This window comes from Nesoenas mayeri, assembly GCF_963082525.1.
Source record: "Nesoenas mayeri genome assembly, chromosome: 1".
Lineage (NCBI taxonomy): Eukaryota > Metazoa > Chordata > Aves > Columbiformes > Columbidae > Nesoenas > Nesoenas mayeri.
In genome coordinates this window covers 96,558,744-96,577,609 of record NC_137541.1, presented here as the reverse complement: position 1 = coordinate 96,577,609, position 18,866 = coordinate 96,558,744, and the positions used below count along the sequence as shown (strand labels likewise).

General features: G+C 43.1%; 1 protein-coding gene across 1 annotated transcript in view; it reads left to right on the top strand.

The window, feature by feature from the left end:
- Positions 1-6,134: 6,134 nt before the first annotated feature.
- SLC9A7 (solute carrier family 9 member A7) overlaps positions 6,135-18,866 on the top strand; it is a gene marked incomplete at its 5' end in the record, with an annotated part of 73,459 nt that continues 60,727 nt past the window's right edge. Inside the window, one exon of the mRNA XM_080363564.1 lies at positions 6,135-6,387. Within this exon, the coding sequence (XP_080219690.1) occupies positions 6,135-6,387 (253 nt within the window). The remainder of the gene's footprint in view (positions 6,388-18,866) is intronic.

Below are 18,866 nucleotides of genomic sequence, written 5' to 3'. Positions count from 1 at the left end.
TCAAGAACAGAGCAGTGGGCTTTTCCAGGAGAGCTTTGTCAAAAGATTTGGTATAATTATACAAATATAAAGTATAAGTAGTTTATAATAAATTTGAATGCCTCAACACTGTATCTACATTTTTCCCACTCTTTCCTCCTTTGTGCTTTAGAACTGTGTTCAAGGAAACCTTCCACATGCACTGTTTCTGGTAGTGGCCAACTGACAGCTGATGGTGACAGAGCATCTATGTACATGCTTGCAGTTTCAAATGATGTTTCCACAACTCCTCATAGTACTAGACAAGATTAGTTTTGTGCAGGAGGTCAAATTGTAATTTGCATGCCTCAAAAGAGGCTCACTTGCTCTTTTCTAGAACTTTTTCAGGTGCTTCTGGCACAATTTGAGCCATGTAACCCAAATATTCACTTGTTTAAATACTTATGGGGAATGCAGTGGGGAGTGATGAGTGACGAGAACCACTTAGCTGCTTCTTTGAGCAATTGTAACATTGAAAGTCATAACCATGATTTGTACCTGCAAAGGTGTATGGGAATATAGTGAAAGAATGGCGAGGAGGTTGGTTAAATGTAAATACGCTCAAGTGACTTGCAGTTGTCTGTAGAAAAAGCACATACATCACAGTAATTGTTTTACTGACCTTGTGTGCTTGACGAGTAGAACCTCTGTGTTAGATAACATAGGCTTGTGAGAAACTCTAGAACACCTTATCACTATGAGATTCCTGCTTTGTTGTGAGAAAGAGCGGGAGGCTGCGCCTGCTTGAAGCTTCGAAATACAGGTGAGCTCAGCAGGCCCAGTGACAAGGGCTGAACTGCTGCAGCACCTGTGACCCCGCTTGTGTCACCTCTGCATGGGAGCTTATGTGCTACTTCAGATACCCCCAGTAGAGACGTAACTAAAATAAAACTTGCTCTTTGCAAATGTATTCGTGGCCTCTGGCTCTTCTTGTGATGTTCCTGCGCTTGTGCACACAAAAGGGTAATGAACTGCCTTCTTCTGAGGAATAAGAGAAAATGTGCTTTGTTGCTAGAAGAATGACACTTCCTGATATCACATACAGCTAGAAGGGGAAAACAATCTGTTTGGATATGAGGGAGATGGCAGAGCACTCTTCTGTAGATAAAATTTCTAGTCATATCTCTCTCAGACACTTTGAAAGTTCGCCGTGACATAAAAGCTGCACAGTGAATGACTTTTGCACCTTGCAAATAGCACAGAACAGCTTTTACTCCAGCTAGACTTTTGTCTGCTGGAGAGACTAATGTTGATTTTTGTATTTGCACTGATGAAAAATGGCAGTCCTGACATTTTCTCAGATATATGACACCTCTGCAAAACTGGTGCTAACACAGAAATGTCACAATTGTTAGTGCTTCCAACAAAGCAGAGATTTGGGTTTTGGTAAAAACATGACATATTCTTCACAATTTGATTGGAGAACACTTAAATGTCTTTAAACTCACATCTGCAGCAGGGCATGTTTTACGACATCCCAAGGTGTGGGGATATCTTACACAGACATAGAAGGGTAGCCCACAGGACAATCCCACTCCAGAAACTGGCTACAGGTTCGAAATGAGTTGCCATATTAAAGCACAGTGGCAGGGAGGTTTTGGCTTAAAGGGGATGAAAGCAGAAAGAAAGAAAGGGAGGCAGCAAGGACAGTGGCTGGCATGCCAGTTGCTCTGCAAGGTTGAGCTGCCTGCTACTGCATTCTGGATTAATGTGCTAGAAAATTTGAGTGTGCAAGGGCAGTTGCATAAACACGCCACATATTAAGATACGAATTTGTTTGATTTTACAGTTTGTTATAAGCACAATAAACTGTGAGGCCTTTATCAGAACCAGTCCCACAATGTCACGTTAGATCAGTGAAAATTCTCAAAACTACTGCTTTCGTCAGCACAAAGGGCTGGCCTCGACAGACTTGTGTAGTACAGAAAGTGAGAGAGTGTGAGCTCTTCAGTGTTACTAACAAGGAGTGGACAACGTTGGCACCAATAGGTCAGAGATAGAGGGGGGCCTGAAAACAGGACCTCACATTTGCCTCACATGACGTTATTCAGCTCTGGGAATAAGAATAAACCTGAAGTGTGTGTTAGTTCATGTGATAACGATGACTTTCATAACAAAAGAAATTGTAAAAATAACGAGTGAACTATTTAATGGTGCTTCTGGCAGAATTAACTTTTTAGTAGGAGAAGACTGGCAGGCAAAAGGAATGGGCTGGGCTGATTGATATCTCTATAGTGTTTTGGTCAGACTCATGTGAATCAATCCTGTGAGTCAATCATTAACTACATGCAAATGCACATATTTATGGGCATTTAAAACCAAAATCCTCATGCATCCCTCCAGGTGAGGCTCAACTCTGTTGAATGGCTAGATTTTGTCCTCTGCTGTATTTCAGTGCCATCTCATAGCTTTAGTTTTAAACCTTCCATATCTGTGCTGTGATATCATTTGGCCATTGTTCTCCGTCTCTCTAAGCACACATCATTGTTTCTGCCTCAAGTGTAGCCTCTCAAACAAGCAGATCTAAAACTAGGGTTGGACTAGATGACCTTCAAAGGTCCCTTCCAATGCAAACTATTCTATGATTCTATGTTTCTATTGTAAGACCTCTGCCTGGGACCAGATTAAAAATAATAAATGCAAAGAAATCAAGAATAGAACAAAGCGATAGTTTTGCTAAACAGGCAGGCTGACTTCTGTGACATATGTGGTGGCCTCCAGACAGAGGTAGCATCCAGGTACCACCTACAGAAGACACGAGGGAGGTTTAGTGCGGAACAGCTTGGGAAGGCAGGTGGAGACCTGCCAGAAAAAGGTTGGAGCACAAACTGTAACTGCAGGGTTATTAACGTGACGAAGCTACAGCTTGAGGCGAAATTACTGGTGTTCCTAATGACCGAAAACACCACAGAAATATGCCAGCTATACCCCTGTAATGAACTGAGCTGCGCAAACAGAGCTCTATTAAAAGGATGCAGCCTGGTTTACAGCTGACAAGCTCAACTTGATACCTTTTTTCTTATTTGATATCATACCTTCCAGACAATCCTGTGTAAATCCGTTAAATTATTCATGCACTATGATATCAATCCATGACTGTAAAGAGACAGCAAACTTTGTCCTGTGTGAACCAGATATACCGTATGTATCAAATTCCTGGGCAACAACATAGTAGACAGAACATTGAGTTGAGGAGAACTTAATTACATCACTATTAAACTTAGATGCCTTAAACAGACAGAACCAGTCATACTCCCATCACCCATTTGTGTATGGGTTTAGTTACATGCACATAGTCCAGAGTAAGGATGAGTTGTACCCAATTTTGTGTGAAACAGTGGTGAATGCATTTTTTTTAATTCAATACAAATATTATGGGACAGTGCCTACTGGCATGCTGATTTCAGTGGAGGAGTTCTTAGAATAAGGTGATACCTGTGCAGAGGCTACAAAAGCAATGTAGCAGTAAAAATACTTGTAAATGCAAATATGAAAGTTTAAAGTTTATGCTGATGGTAGCACTGACACACCAAACTATGGATGAATATTTTGCTCCACAAACAACATAGCCAAAAAAAAACCCCAAAAACTCCCAAAACAAAACCAAAAAACAACCAAACAAAAATAGCTAAATCTGGGCTATTATGCTCAACTTAAAAAAAATGCCTGGAAAATGACTGGATATTTCTCACTGTTGCCTGGAGAGCATGAGGTGCAGTGCACAGTGACCTGCACAAATGTTGAAGGATAAAACACAAGTTACTGGTGGAAGATTTTACAGATAGTATAATAACTTAAGACCCTGACTGCAGCTCAGCTGAGAGGTAGATGAAATTACAGTGTTCATGTAAATTGTCTTCTTAAAAAAAGCCAGCACATACTTAGCAACAGACTTCACCCAGCACTATGCAGCACATGATAGTAAAACCCCAGAGCCAATTGTTGCAGGTCAGCTTTTTATTTTACAACTTCATCAGCATTATACATACTTAGCTCTGCATTGCATACCTGTAGTCTGCTGTGAGGCCTGTAGGTTGTTCTATCCTAAAGATACACATTGTATTGTATATTGTATATTGTATATACAATAAAGATTTAGTGGTATAATGCTCTCATTTTACCAGAAATGTTAATTTTGAATGTGAGATTTAACATAAGGCAGGCTGGAGGCAGTAATTTTTAATGGTTCGTTTAGGTTCAAGAGCAAGGGCTTCAGGGCAAATTAATGCTTTTCATCTCCAAAAAGGTTTACAAATGACAGCACTATAAGTGTAAACTTTCAGCCCTGCACAACCAAATATTTAAAGGTAATTGTACATAATTATACTGTGTTTTGAAGGTTGTTGAGGAGTTTGCATAAATACCATCATTAAAAGGACTACATATAAATAAAAATGTAGATTTTCGTAGCTGTCATCTTAAAATATTTCCAAAAAGGAACCTCCTAAACAAAAGTATATATGATAAGAGACAATTCCAGATTCACTAGCAGGAAAGTTCGGAAGAGAGACTCTTAACTGGAACACCCCAAGAAATGCCCACAGAAGCGTCCAGGCAGCAATGCTAAGGACAGCACTATCTGCCACATAACTAAACAAACATGTGGCCAAAGGTATTCTGCTTTCTTTTTATGCAGAATAATGGCTAGAATACATCTGTTAGAAGTTGTGATTGAAAATAACCATGCTGGGGGAAATGTTAAAGGAGCAGAAATGTCAGCGCTGCCTACACTGTCACTGGAAACTGGGAGGGAACTCCTCTGGTTGCCAAAGGCAAAGCACAATCCTGCTGAAGCTGATAAAAACAAACATCCCCCACAAACTCGAGCTTTACAGTGTTTCATATTTCTTTAAAACCAAACATTTTCACTACTCGGAATCCTCCCCCCATTTATTTTTTTTTCTGTTTTGTTTGTTTGTTTGTTTGGAGTTTTTTTTAGGTTTGTGATTCATTGAAGAAAAAAGCTCAAGGAGAAAGTTCTGATTTTGGCTCGTTTGCAAAAAGAGACTTTTCTTTCCCTCCCCCAACTCGAGATTATTTTAAAACTAATAAATTCCAAATGAAAAATACCAACTCTATTAATTTCCTATAATTGTCTTTCTTTCTAGAAGCAAGTCTCCTAAGTAGGATGTATTTGGTTGGAAACCCCCAAGGTGACAATTTAGGTCTAGTAAGTTTTCCTGTATCTGGAAAGAAAGAAAAAAAAAAAGAGGGGGAGAAACCCAAGTAGGAAAACGCTGGAGTGACTATATTCGCACTCTTTCGGGTGAACTTGTGCACATCCGTAGAGACTCAGACTGACCAGCGCCTGCGCCTATTCCCTTGCAGGTCTCACGGAGACCACCGGGACTGCCGGCCCCGCTGGGTCCCGAGCGAGGGCAGAGCGGGCTCCAGGGTGATTTTCAACACCGCACCCGTGTGACAGCTGCTCGCCGCCTTGCTGTGCGACACGGGGACAGCGGGACCGGGACCGACCCCACAGCGCTGCCCGCGCCGCCAAGGTGGCACCTGAGACTCCCGAAGCAAAACCGGCCCCGCAGCGGGGTCGTTCTGACCCGTAGAATCAGAGAGTGGTTTGGGTTAGGAGGGACCTTCAAAGGCCATCTAGTCCAACCCCCTGCAATGAGCAGGGACATCTTCAACTAGATCAGGTTGCTCAGAGCCCCGTCCAGCCTGGCCTGGAATGTCTCCAGGGATGGGGCATCTCACACCACCCTGGACAACCTGAGCCAGTGTTTCACCACCCTCATTGTAAAACATTTCTTCGTCATACGTAGCCTGAATCTCCCTTCTTTTAGTTTAAAACCATTACCCCTTGTCCTGTACCCCACACCCGGTGCCCCCCGCCGCTTCGCCTCCGTCGGGCACGGAGGACACCGCGTCCTCACGTCGGGCGAGCCTGCGCTCCCCGGCCGAGACTGCCGCTGCCAGGGCTGCGCCTTTAAGGGGCCGGGGGAGGCGGTGGCGGGCGGGCTTTTGTGCGCCGGGGCCGCTCCCTCCCGCTGTCTGTCTGTCTGTCCCTCCCTCTCCCCCGCCGCTCGGGCGGTGGGCAGTGCCCGCAGGCTGCTGCCGCGAGTGTGGGACGGGGAGCCGTGGCAGCCCGCCCGCCCGCAGCCATGGCTCTGCCTGTGCTGCTGCTTCTCCTGCTGGTAGCCGGCGGGCTGCGGGCGGCGGAGCGGAGCGGCGGCAGTAGCAGCAGCGCCATGGAGGAGCTCGCCACCGAGAAGGAGGCGGAGGAGAGCCACCGGCAGGACAGCGTGAGCCTCCTCACCTTCATCCTGCTCCTCACCCTCACCATCCTCACAATCTGGCTCTTCAAGCACCGCCGCGTCCGCTTCCTCCACGAAACCGGCCTGGCCATGATCTACGGTGAGTCCCGCCGCGGCACTGCGCCTCAGCCCCGCTCCCCCCACGCCGCTCCTCCGGGGGACGGCGGCTCTCTGAGCGCCGCTGTCACCCCTGGCAGGTGCTGGGGGAGGGGGGTGGCCCGGAGGTGGCGGCGGGTCCCGGTGCTCGGCCGCGCCCCCGCCGCCCGAGGCGAGATGCGGCGCTGCGGCCCCGCGCCCCCTCCTTCCCTTCCCAGGGTAGGCCGCACCCTGGCGGGGGGAGAGGGAGCCCCGGCGCGGCACAGCCTGTCCGTGGGGGTGCTCCTGGATCCCCGCCCCTCGCCGGCGCTGTTCCTCGGGTACCCGGAGAGCGGGGCGGGAGGTACGGCCCGCTGCGGTGTCCTGCCCAGAGGTGCTCTCTGCCACCGGCCCCTGGCGTTGGGGTGGCCGTGCTGGCTCGGGGACTCTCCCCCAGCTTGCCGGGGGTACCGCTGGCCATCTGAAGCGCTGAGCGGTGCAGTGCGTCGCGGTGCTGATTCCCGAATACTTCCCCCTCAACCCCGTGCTGTGTCCTGCACTGTGCGATAAGGAGTGTGTTTAAACTTTGATGCCCTGGGGTTTGCTCACCGGCTGGTGACATGCTGCTGTCACGGGTGGCCCGAGTTTGCTGGTTACCCACTGACTGCAGTGACCCCAGGCACCCCAGATGGTGCCTGCTGCTCCTCCTGAGCCCACCTGGTGGGAGAAAATCTGTAGTGGGTTGAGTTGGTCTTCTCCAGCCCCCTTCTCCCCCGGTGGGTGTGAGTAAAGGGAAAGTAAACCACTCAATAGAACCTGTCTTCTCCCTTGCATTTGTGGGGTAGATATGATTAGGAGGAGCTGGGCTATTTCCTGGTACTAATAATGGCTGGCACAGAGGTGCACAGGTGAGCCTGAACCCATACTGTGTGGAGTACTCGCTGCTCTGCAAACTTGGGCAATTGTATTTCCTGCGCGTTTTGCTACGCAGAGCTTAAACTGTTCTGATGAGGAGCAGCCATCCGTTTAAAAAAATGATTTGTCTGATGGTGATTGGCTACTGATGTAGCACCAGGGGCACTTCTTCGCCTTGGTGAGCTGAATCGGTTCCTGCTGAACAGTGAGAAACACCTGCCTGATGTTGGTTGAGGTGAGCATGTTGAGGGTAACCACAGATGAGAGATTCAGCACTCAAGGGGAGGGGGAAAGTGAACTGTTTCCTCCCCTATGAGTACTACTGCTCTTGAGAGCTACGTGATTGCTTGCAAAGCAGTGGAATTTTCCTCTGCTGATGCTTCTCTTAAACCATCCCAATTTGCTCTTAGTCACTGATCTCTCTGCTGCACTGCTGTCTGTTTCACGTATGCTTGTTGCTGAAAACTGATAAATTAACAATTGGGCATATAAGTTAGCTGTGCACTAGTATAATAATGCTTAGTAGCTGAATAGTGCTCAGGATATAGTCGATTAACTCTATATGTGCTAATTGGAAGAGAAAGAGTAAGGTTGTACTGGAGATGTTGTTTAGATATTACCCTGCTGTTGTCACCTTCAGCAAGTTCCTTTATGTTGTAAGATCATTTCAGTGATTTAGGTTATTTTATGGTGGAAATCTGGAGTACGTGAGAGCGCTACTGTATGCAATACAAATATCAGGGCAGCAAGGCCATTTGGGTATGCATTTTGATGAGCTGTGTGGGAAATAAGAAATTGTTCAACTGGAGAACTTCTGCCTCTCATTAAACTCAAGTTAATTTACTGTAACATCTAGCTCCTGGTCCGTGAAATGGATGCTAGATTCCCAAATTGATGTTCGAGTGCTGGTATTCTGTGTTGGGAAAGGCACTATGCTGTAGCTCTTTCTGCACCACAGGCAGCACTGCTGACTGAACAGTTGGCTCAAACCATTGTATGTTCTTGTTGTGTTCTTGTTTAAATACTTTCATTTTCATAGATCCTTTCTCAATATATGCACCTTCTAGATAAGCTCGTTTAGTATACCAAAACACATGCTCTTCTTCCTCCCAAGCAAACTGACTATTGCCATGTTGTGCCAATCATCCAAGAAAACAGGCTTAGTGACTTCAGTTCCTTTTTGACACTGTAGCCTTCATGCCAGCAAAACTTTGAGGCCCGTCTTCACTTAAACATTTTTCAGACTTCCTTTAAAACAAAGAAAAAAACACAGCAAGCATCCTAGTTACTGTCTGTTATGCTTCTGATAACCAGTCTTTATTCTTCAAATAGGAGTTTATCCTCTTCCTTCTTTATCACTTAAAAGATAGTGGTTAAACTGAGAGATAGGTCTCTATTTTGCAGAAAAGTTGATATCTCAGAGATGCACATTGCTTCCTCCCCCCCCCCCCCACCCCGAGCTGTATGTGTATTTAAATACATGTATATATATTTAAAATGCATATATTTGATCTATCTGTCTTAAACACAAAATTATACGGCAAGATTTCAACCAAAGAGTTTGTAGTCCTAAAACCAGAAGTATCTGGCATGAAACAGTTCTGGGTATCTAGTTGTCCTCGTAAGGATGTATTTCATAATATGACATTGGTGTAGGCTTCAGACTCTGCACACTTAAGTAACTTTTACATGGTTTTATGGTCAACTCCACAGCACTTGTCCTGTTTGTGTTGAATTTTTCTAACAGAAAAGTCAGAGTGTTTCTATCACAGCAGTTTTCAATGCTACCTGAATAAGTGGCTTTCATTTACAGGAGAAGAAAGCTAGAACTTCAGTGATGATTTATTTTTATCATGGAAACAATGGCCTGGAAAAAAAAAACTGGCTAGTTGCATCTAAAAACCCTCCAAAACTGTTGTTTTCAAATTGTTGACCCTTTGGATGATTGTATTGGATCAAATACACATTTGACCTGAGCTAGTTAGAACTGCAGGCCTTGATGGATGCTTGCTTCTTTTGTTCTTTAAGAAGAGGTAATGGAGCTGGATTTATTTTTTTTCTTATCTAGGATGTTAATTGACAGTCATGTGCAATGAGACCTCTTTCACTGCGTGCAGGAGGAATCGGATGGCTCTATTGGCTTGAAACGGTGAGCAGAGCAGCTGCCTCCAGCCAGAGCTTTAACCAGCACTTCTCACTTTTCTGAGAATCCATATATGAGCACATCCTCTTCTATTTTCATGATGTTTCTTCTGCTGATTCAATCACCTTTCTGTTAAAGACAGAGTGTGTTTTACCTAGCTAAAAACATCTGTGGCCCAAGTACTGCTGGTGCTGCCCAAGTCTGCAATTCTTCCAGGCTTGGAGTAGTATTTTTTTCTGCTGCCCGTTGAGTGGGAGGCATCTGTCACGCCTGACAGTTTCAGTGTCGTGGTCTAATTACCTTGTTCTCAACAGAACAAAGGCTACTGCTCTGTTCAGATTCGCTGTGTTTTATGTAACTTTATCATGCTAACTGCTTTGAATGAAGATGAAAAAGTCATTAAGATCATTATGTAGTCTTTCCATGTTTCTTATTTCCTGCATAGCTACTGGCTCTTCAACAGACAGTCACTGCTTGTGTGTCTGTATTATTCTGATGTGTTAAATATCTTTCTCTGGAAACATCTGTTAAGATGTGAAATAACATGAAGTTTACATGAGTGTTTAATGACTTTCAGTGCCACTTCTTTTTTTTTTTTTGTGATGTGTATCTTAGAATCTTCTTTTTGACTAAGTGATGTGAAAGTTAGACCTCAGCTGTACATGCTAGATCTGACAACCGTGTACGTGAAAGAGGAAGGGACTTAACTTTTGAATGTCTTAAAATACTTTGCACCTGAACATGCAGCTTTAGGAACAATGTTGATTTGAATTGATTACACACTGCGTCATCACACTGTGATTATGCACAGGTCATTCCACAAGGTGTTTGGCTTACTAAGTGCTAAATACAATTAAATTCTGATCTTGAAACTGTAACAAGAGTGTTGCTCTATGAAAGCTAAATACTTGCATGGGTCAAGTGTTCTGCAGCTGCTCCAGCAACAGTATTACTAATGCAAGTCATTATGGAGCAATTAAAAAAAACCAAAACAAAAACAAACCAACCCACAACAGAGCAATTAAGGGATTGAGACTTTGCTGACACACACATTCCAATTTGTGACCATGATGCTCACTTTACTTTGGGGGTGGTCTGAGTCCCAAGGGTAAAGCGTTCTGAGCTGTGTTTTTTCTGAAGAGGTTGAACTGTAGGGCAGCTCTATGTTGGGCAGGTTTCTTCACTCTTTGCTGAGGAGCATCCCCGTGTGGTAGGGAACCACAGGACATGGACCATGTGCCTTGAGAGCTTGGGGAAGAGCTTAAGGATGGGAAGTGACAGTGTCTCCCCAGCACTCTGTTCTTTAGGAAGCAGAAATCTGGATATGTAGGTGTGCCTCGGCAGATCTGGTGGTTTCGCTCCCATTAGGAAATTTGTCCCTTTTCATAAGTGATAAGTTAGGTAACTGGCAACTTGCACATCAGCACAGGTGCCAGTCCTACCAGGTACCTTCTGGACTGCAGCGTTGTTCTGGAACTGCCTGGCAGTCGCATGTGCCAGCGCTGCAGATAAAAGCAAAACTGGACTTGAGCATGGAGAAATAATACATGAAGGGGCATGTTAAAGTTCCTTTTGTGGATGAGAAAGGAGAGATAAGAAGTAAATGTTCAGGATAAAATGATCAAATTTGTTCTGAGATACTCTGTATCAGACTAGGTTTCTGTATCCACAGACTAGATACAGAAGAGGCCTATTTTTAGCTCACCTGGCTGCAGTGCTCTCTGTTACAACTCAAGCCTTTACACATGCTAGAGATGACCTAATGTATCTCCACTGCCATCAAACTAATGGTAGTGTTGGTATTTAATAAGCTGTTTTCATATAAGCCTCTAATACTAGATTTAGGACCATAACTGAGCACCCAGTTTTGAGAACATTATCTTTTCTCTGGCAACCCGCTTGTCATCTTGGATATTATTTTAAATCTCTTGATTAGAGATTTTCAAAGTGGGTCTTGGTTAATTTGTTGATTGCTCAGGACATTTTAATTGTGTTGCAAATCTTGGCTGTAAGCTTGTTTTGTGGCCTGTGATGGATGGAAGTTATTTTATCTTGTGATTTTTTTTTTAATTTTTTTTTTAACAAATGTGATATGTCTATTATTAACCTATTTGTATTTCAGATTTGCTCCTCAGGTGGGGTAATTGGATAGCTTATATATTGCTAATGTTTCTGAAGTATCTTTGGAGTACAATGCAGCTGTAGTCCTCATAACAGTGATTTGGGGGGAGGAGGATTTTGTTCTTTTTTTTTTTTTGAGGAGGAAATTGTAGTGTGTGGTTGGGTTTTTTGTGGGTTTTTTTGTTTGGTTGTTTCTTTTTTTTTGTGGTGGTGTGGTGTGAGAAAGGCAGTGGTTTTAATAGCATTTAAGACAAATTAGTTCATTTTTTGTTTGTTAATTTTGCTTTTGTGAGATGTTCTATCAAATCAGCACCAGAATACCCTTCTGATAACTGGCATGAGCCAAAGAAGAGAGAAATGGCAACCCTGGATTTCCTCTATGTCAGGAAGCCTGTGGTGACATAAGTGGCTGTTAAAGCTGGTGCTGCCCAACAGCCCCACACAGTTGTAGCGACCAGCTGGGGGCTCAAGGGGAAGGTGTTCCTTTGCATGTGCTGTAGTTCTTACCCTTGCTTCTGGTAGGGGGATATTTCCACCCCCACCCCCTGCTATCTGAATAACTGTTCACTCCATTAGGTAGAGGTGTTAGTATCCACCCTCGTACTGATCTAGAAACCAGAAATCTGAGGCAGGAACCACAGGTCAGCTATTGTAGAGGAAAAAAAAGCCTCAGAGCTTATCAGTGTTATAGGACACCTCCTGCAGTTCAGAACTAAGCATCTTGGCCTGCTAGGGGCCTGAGTAAAAAATACTTTGCAGTTTCTATCGGGCACTTTAACAGATGCTGTGTACCATGGATGCTCTTGCCTTGTTCATGTGCTGAGGCTGGCACTGAGCTGCTGAACTGCTGCTGTGTTCAGGAGATAGCCTCAGTATTTAACTCAAGGCTGCTGTTTCCACTCTGACAGCCAGAAATACCAGCTTGTAGACTTTTTTTTTTTAATAGAATCCTTATTTTTGACTCAGGATTAATGCTTTATCCTCATTTAATACTGAATATAGACCTTCTCCCCCTGCTTTAGACTAAGTGGTGTCTATATTGAAAGGATGTGATACAAGCAATTATTTTTTTAGAAGGGTATTTATCTTGAAGGGATTTTATTAGTGTTGTAAAAAACACACAGTTGTTCTTAGCAGATCAGATCTTTTCTGTATCTAAGAGAGATGGGTAATTTAGCTCAAATGCACTGCTTTTTTTTTTTCCTTCCCTATTAAAAGGCATTTCAGTGTGCAATTAACTGAGTGTGAAGGGAGAAAAGAGAAATGGTAGAAATGGTATAAAACTGCTTTTTCTTTTTTTTTTTAATGCCCTGAAATCAGACAATTCACTTACCTTTAGAAGTACCTAAAGGCCCTTGAAAGCTATGGTGGAAGAAGCTGGTGTGGTTGTTTGGTATTTTGTTTGTTTAGGGTTTTTTTGTGTGGTTGGTTGGTTGGGTTGGCTGGTTTTTTTTGTTGTTTTTTTTAATTTTAAATCAGGGAGAAATAGTCGAACGCTCCCCCTCAATTACAGGAGATGAACTGTGCTCTTAGTCAAGGGAAGCATGTAGTTTCTCTGCTTTCTTCCTGGCTTCGGTATTTTGTGTTTATTTCAAAGGCTGGGTTTAAGCTCTTGCTCTTCTCTTGATACAAGGGCAAGTGATGCATGGAGAAAGAAGGCATGCCTGCCTGCTAGGTCTGTCCTGGCACAACTGCTGTAGGTGCAGCGCTGCTGCTGGGAGGTGTCTGTGCATTTGGCTGTGCAGCTACACAGCTGGCCCAGCAATGGGGTAGCTTTGCCCATAAAGCTGTGCTGGAGTGAGGGCTCATAGATCTCATGTAGTCTGGGCTGCTTTTCCATTGCTGTAATTTTCCCTGCTTGTAGTGTTTTGTTGGGTTTTTTTGTTTGTTTGTTTTTCGAAATGCCCCTGCCCTGTTGAAATAGCTCTGTAGCAAACGGCTTTAAAGGCAGCTGGAGGTTGCTGAAATACCTGGTGCAAGCTTCAAGTGCACATAATAAGTGTACTGCTAGTTCCTCCTCTGTAACCTCATCAGCCTCTTGGAGGGGGCAGTTTGAACAGGAGAGCTGTGGGTCTGACGGACACCTTGGTGTGCTGGCTTTGTGGAGAAGTTTAAATAAAGTGACATGCTTATTCTGAATGCCATCCCTCTCCACCGTTGTCTTCACTTCGTACTTATGCTTAAAAAAATAGTTAATTAATACTGAGGAGACTTTTTTTAAAGTGGGTGCTATTTGACTTGTTCTTCTGTTCTTTCATTACAAAGCTGGGGGACTGTTCTTAACAAAAAAAAAAAAGGTGGAAACAGGAGTATGGTATAAATGTATTCTAAAATGCAATTAACTTGTCTGTGCATAAAATGACAGTCTTCAATGTGCTGGGTGTGTGTGGATGCATCTGTGACTCTTACCATCAGCAGCTAATCAAAGAGAAAGCTGCTGGTGTGGCTTCATGTCCCCTGTGTGTGAGGTTCTTCCCTGTGTCAGCTCTGCAGCAGGTCATGCTGTGGCCATGCTCAGTGCCAACCCACTGAGAATGTAGTCATTGCTTCTGAGGTTTGGATACTATCCCATTATTTCAATAATTGGATTAAATATGAAAACTGCAGTTAATCTTTGCCATGGCTTTGAGTATGAGATACTAATAGGAAGATGTTATAACTGATGATAGTTTAAAAATAATTGTGGGACACTTGATATATGACTAGCTTTTGATTTATACTCTTTGAATCCATTGGAATGGATACTATCTGTTTCTACACTAATTCTGAGAATTTTTTTCCCCCTACTTAGCACTTGATATCAAGCTATTTAGCGGTGAAAAGGATCTGCATTTAAAGCGCTATATACATCTGCGCTGCTGTTTTACTGCTGCACAATCCTTCCTATTTGCTCTTTCCTTCATGTCAGTCTTCATTGTGCTTACCGATTGTGTAGTGGCACTTCTCCTGGGAATAGTTTACTTAACCATGAGAAAGCTTGACTGTTTTTCCTTAGACTGTTTTCTTTCTGAGGAAGCTGCTAATGTTTAACCCCAGAATCCACTCTTTCGTACAGCTAGAGAACTTTCTTTACAGCCTTTGCTGAATATACAAGTTACCTACTATGGAGCTGGATACTTCCCCCATCCAAAACTCTGAGGCTGGAGATTGTGTATTTACGTTCCCTGTATACCCAGCACTGTTACTTGCAGTCTTGGGATCTGGATGTTTTTGTGGATGAATTACAAACTCTACTTTTACAGACTATAAAGTATTAAAAAAAAAAAAATATTGGAGCAGGAGAGGCTTCATCTGGGCATCTTTGTAAGGGACCTGGGTTTGCTTTTTCGTATAATGGCAATTATCAAAGACCTTGCTTGGTTCCACCTAATTGATGCTGTATTTGCTTGTCCGTGTATGAGCATGAAGTTGATGACCTAAAGTGATTGAGAGTGAGAAAATACAATCCATGCTTTGTGTTTGCTTCTAGATACCACATTTAAACTTGTTATTCTTGGCCTGATACATCAACTTATTCCAGCTGGCTTTTAGCTTTGCTATGTAAGTGACTGTAACTTCAGTAAAACTTAGAAGTTGGACTCAATAGAGGAGTTTAAACTGACGCACATAGTGATCCCCTTCACTAGTTGGGAGGGATATGCCACCTGAGGTGGAAGAGTCATCACCAGAGATGTGAAGCAGGGCCTGGAGTTGGCATCTTGGGCTATGCTGCAGTTCTGCAACATCTGGAAGATATAGGCATAAACACTGAGGAAGAAAACTTGTGTAAAGGCCCATTCCTACTGTGGAAGTGCCACCTGATCGTTCCTCCTGTGTTATCTTTGATATTATAGTTAAATATTATATAATCTTGTATATTAAGAACACAGGAGGGTGACTGTGTGTGACTTTCCACAGACATGTCTGGCAAGGTTGGCTGTAGTGCCCTTTCCTGGGTCACAGGATTGAGGTGAGCACTTCTACTTGTTTAGTTGTCTTGAAGCTTTATATGTTGACAGTTGTGACTGCTGCACAGCATAAAAGGTACGGTTTTGTCATACCTATCTACAATACTAGAGTCTTACAGGGAACATATTCCCACCAGACACTGTTTACAGTGAGTTCTTCCTGGAAGAAGGTGAACATTTTGAAGACATGGTGTGAGTAAAGTAGTCTGTCATGGTTTAACCTCAGCTGGCAACCAAGCTCCACGCAGCCACTCACTCTCCTTGCCCCACAGTGGGATGGGAGAGAGAATCAGAAGGGTAAAAAGTAGAGAAAACTCCTGGGTTGAGATGAAAACAGTGTAACGAGTAAAGCAAAAACCATGCACACAAGCAAAGCCAGAGAAGGGATTCATTCACCAATTCCCATGGGCAGGCAGGTGCTCCAGGAAAGCTGTGTTCCATCAGGCATAATGGCTACTTGGGAAGAAAAAAGCCATCACTCTAAACATCCCAACCCCTTCCTCCTTCTTCCCCCAGCCTTATATACTGAGCATGATGTCATATGGTTTGAAATATCCTTTTTGCTCAGTTGGGGTCAGCTGTCCCAGCTGTGTCCCCTCCTAACCTTTTGTGCACTCCCTGCATTCTAGTTGGCAGCCCAGTATGAGAAGCTGAAAAGTCCTTGACCATTCAGCAACAACTAGAACATCAGTGTGTTATCAGCTGCTGCTAGGAATAAAGTTAACTCTATGCCAGCTAAAACCGGGATATGGTCTTAAGTCTGGAACAGATTTTCATGTGGGCAACTGAGTGCCAGTGCAACATTACAGCCTTACCATTATTGCTTTTCATCTCCTCAAAATAGTGTATCTAACTTGGCCAATATTTTGCTTATGAAGTTGTGTTTTTTCTCTAGAAACCTTTAACACTTCTTCAACCATGTTCGCACGTGTTAGAGCAATGCGTTTATCTGCAGAGCCTCAGATGTTTTTCAGACTTTAGGAGCTTGAATGGAAAGGTAGTGTTTCTGTACCACGTTTAATTTTTCTCTGAATTTCTGACTTACCAAGTTCTTAGGGACTTTGCTCCCAAATCTCTCTCTCAGAGAGAGGGTGCCTCCTTAGAACACACACAGACTTCTTGGGCTTCCAAAAAATCTGGTGGGTAACCATATTCCTAATGATCTTTTACAGAGATTCATGGACATAAAATTAATCGTTTCCTCAGCCACTGCATGACTAAAGAGCAAGTGAGTGATTTTTCTAATGGTGACCTGCTTGTTAAGCTGCAGTAACTAAATATAGTTGCAACATACTCAGTTTTTACATGTGCCTGCATGAAACAGAGACATGTCAAAATAGATATCCTGGTGATGCCTAGCACTTTATGCCCCTCTTCCCCATAAATTAGTCTCGGGGAACCATAAAAAGAGTTTATTGCTTTTACTGGCAAATGCTTGAGTGTATTTATTTCAAAATTTTCAGGTTTTTACCCTAATGGGTTTGGGATCGCTTCCAAAATGTAAAACATAGGACAGTTATTTCTTGTTCTCTGTACTTCAGCCACGAATACCTAATCTTCCCATTGCATCAGGCACTTATGATATCAGGTATGTACGTGTTTTGTCAAGCCTAATTCGGGATATGGTAAACTGCATTCCGTGTTGTATTACATATGGCTTAGCCCCTTTCCTAAACACTGGAAGGTCAGGGCAGGAACTGTAAGCACAATTTAGTTCATGTTTATGAACGCTTTCTTCTTAGCTTGCTGATGCTAAGGCCCTGCCATCGGGTCCTCAGTCTTTTAGGTACTGCTTAAACTTAGTTTTGTTTTTAAAAACAGAAACAGACCAACAAAATCAAAACCCACTCTGAAGGATTTGGCTTGCTGTGTTCACTGGCCAAAGTCACAGGTTGTCTGTTACCAGACCACAAGCTGTTTTTCTGTATTAGCTGCTACCTTTACCATAGCTTTAAGGTACACTAGGGACTCCAAAATAACTTGGTGAATGATGTCTGTATGGATTTTGGTAGCCTCCTTTTTCTTTCTTCATACGTGAGGTGCTGAGATAGATACAGATAAATCTTGCCCTCTAATGGTTCCTGTGGATTTGACTATTCTTTTCTGATCTTGTCTTTTAGCTGTCCTGAAAGAAATATTGTACTTATTCTGCTTGCCAACTTTTTTTGTGGGAATGGCCTAAAACTTTTATTGACACTTCTCTGCTTCTCCCCAAGTTGCATCCAATAGCTTATCCTAATGCTGAGAACCTGGATTCCTCTCCATAAATCAGAATAAAAAGCAAAAGTAGATCTAAAATTCCTTGCTCACTTCTTGCCCTGCCTCTTGGGGACACATGGGAACTAGCTCAAGCTCAGAATGGCTGAAGTAACTTGTCACTTTTCTGCCTCCTGCTACCACAGTCTTCACTGCTCAGGCTGGGTTCCCCAAGCACCACTGACATTATCCGTATCTTGTCTTCTACCTGTGAGCTGTTTAAGCTCTGCAGGTTCTTTCTACGTAACATATATGCAATATATTAGTTCCTACCTCTGCATAGTTACAGTCCAGGCTTTCATTGCAACATTGACTCCTTTGATATTTTGCTTCTCAAGGCACAGAATAATTGTGTTCAGATGAAACTCTGTTTGTAAGTAACTTTTTCCTTGACCCTCTCTTGCATTGTTGCTGTGTTCTCAGTTGTCCTCCTGCTTCTGTGGGTATTGATTTAGATTTTTTTTTTTTAATTAATGCTATATGAATCAGTGTTTTTGTGAAGTGAAAGATAAAGATGCTAGTCTCTCTAGGAATATTTAATTGTAACAAGAATTAAGCTAACATTATTTAACTTGCTAATAGCCTGTGTTAAAAGCAAGGCCTACTTTTCTGTCCTTGGGCTTTCAAATAAGGCTTGAAGTTTGACTCATGGGCAAAATACTTGGACCACTGACAACTATTTAATGTCAGGGTTATGTTATAGAATTTTCTTGGAATGGCAAGTACGGAAATTAACTCAATTTGTAACACTAGATTATAACAAATTTGTAAAAAATAGTCTTTAAGTGAATGTAATCTTCTGAGATCTTCAGATCCCTTAATTGCAGAAAAGGGCAATGCTTAAGAACAAAAGTTGGCAGCTTTTGCAATGACGGCAAAGTGCCAGAATCTAAGTGATGCAATATCTTCATGGTGTTTGCTGGACGCTGAGATCCTTGAACTGGTCACATTTCTGCCCGACATGTGTGCACCCACACACAACGTGCTGCCTCGGAATTGAAGCACTCACTTTCCGGAATAGCCTGTTCTTGTGTAATACCCTCCATGGGAACATGGAGACAGTTTTCTGATCCTTCACTTGATTGGAAACGGTATTTATGTGTACTTTATTTGGTATAGAAA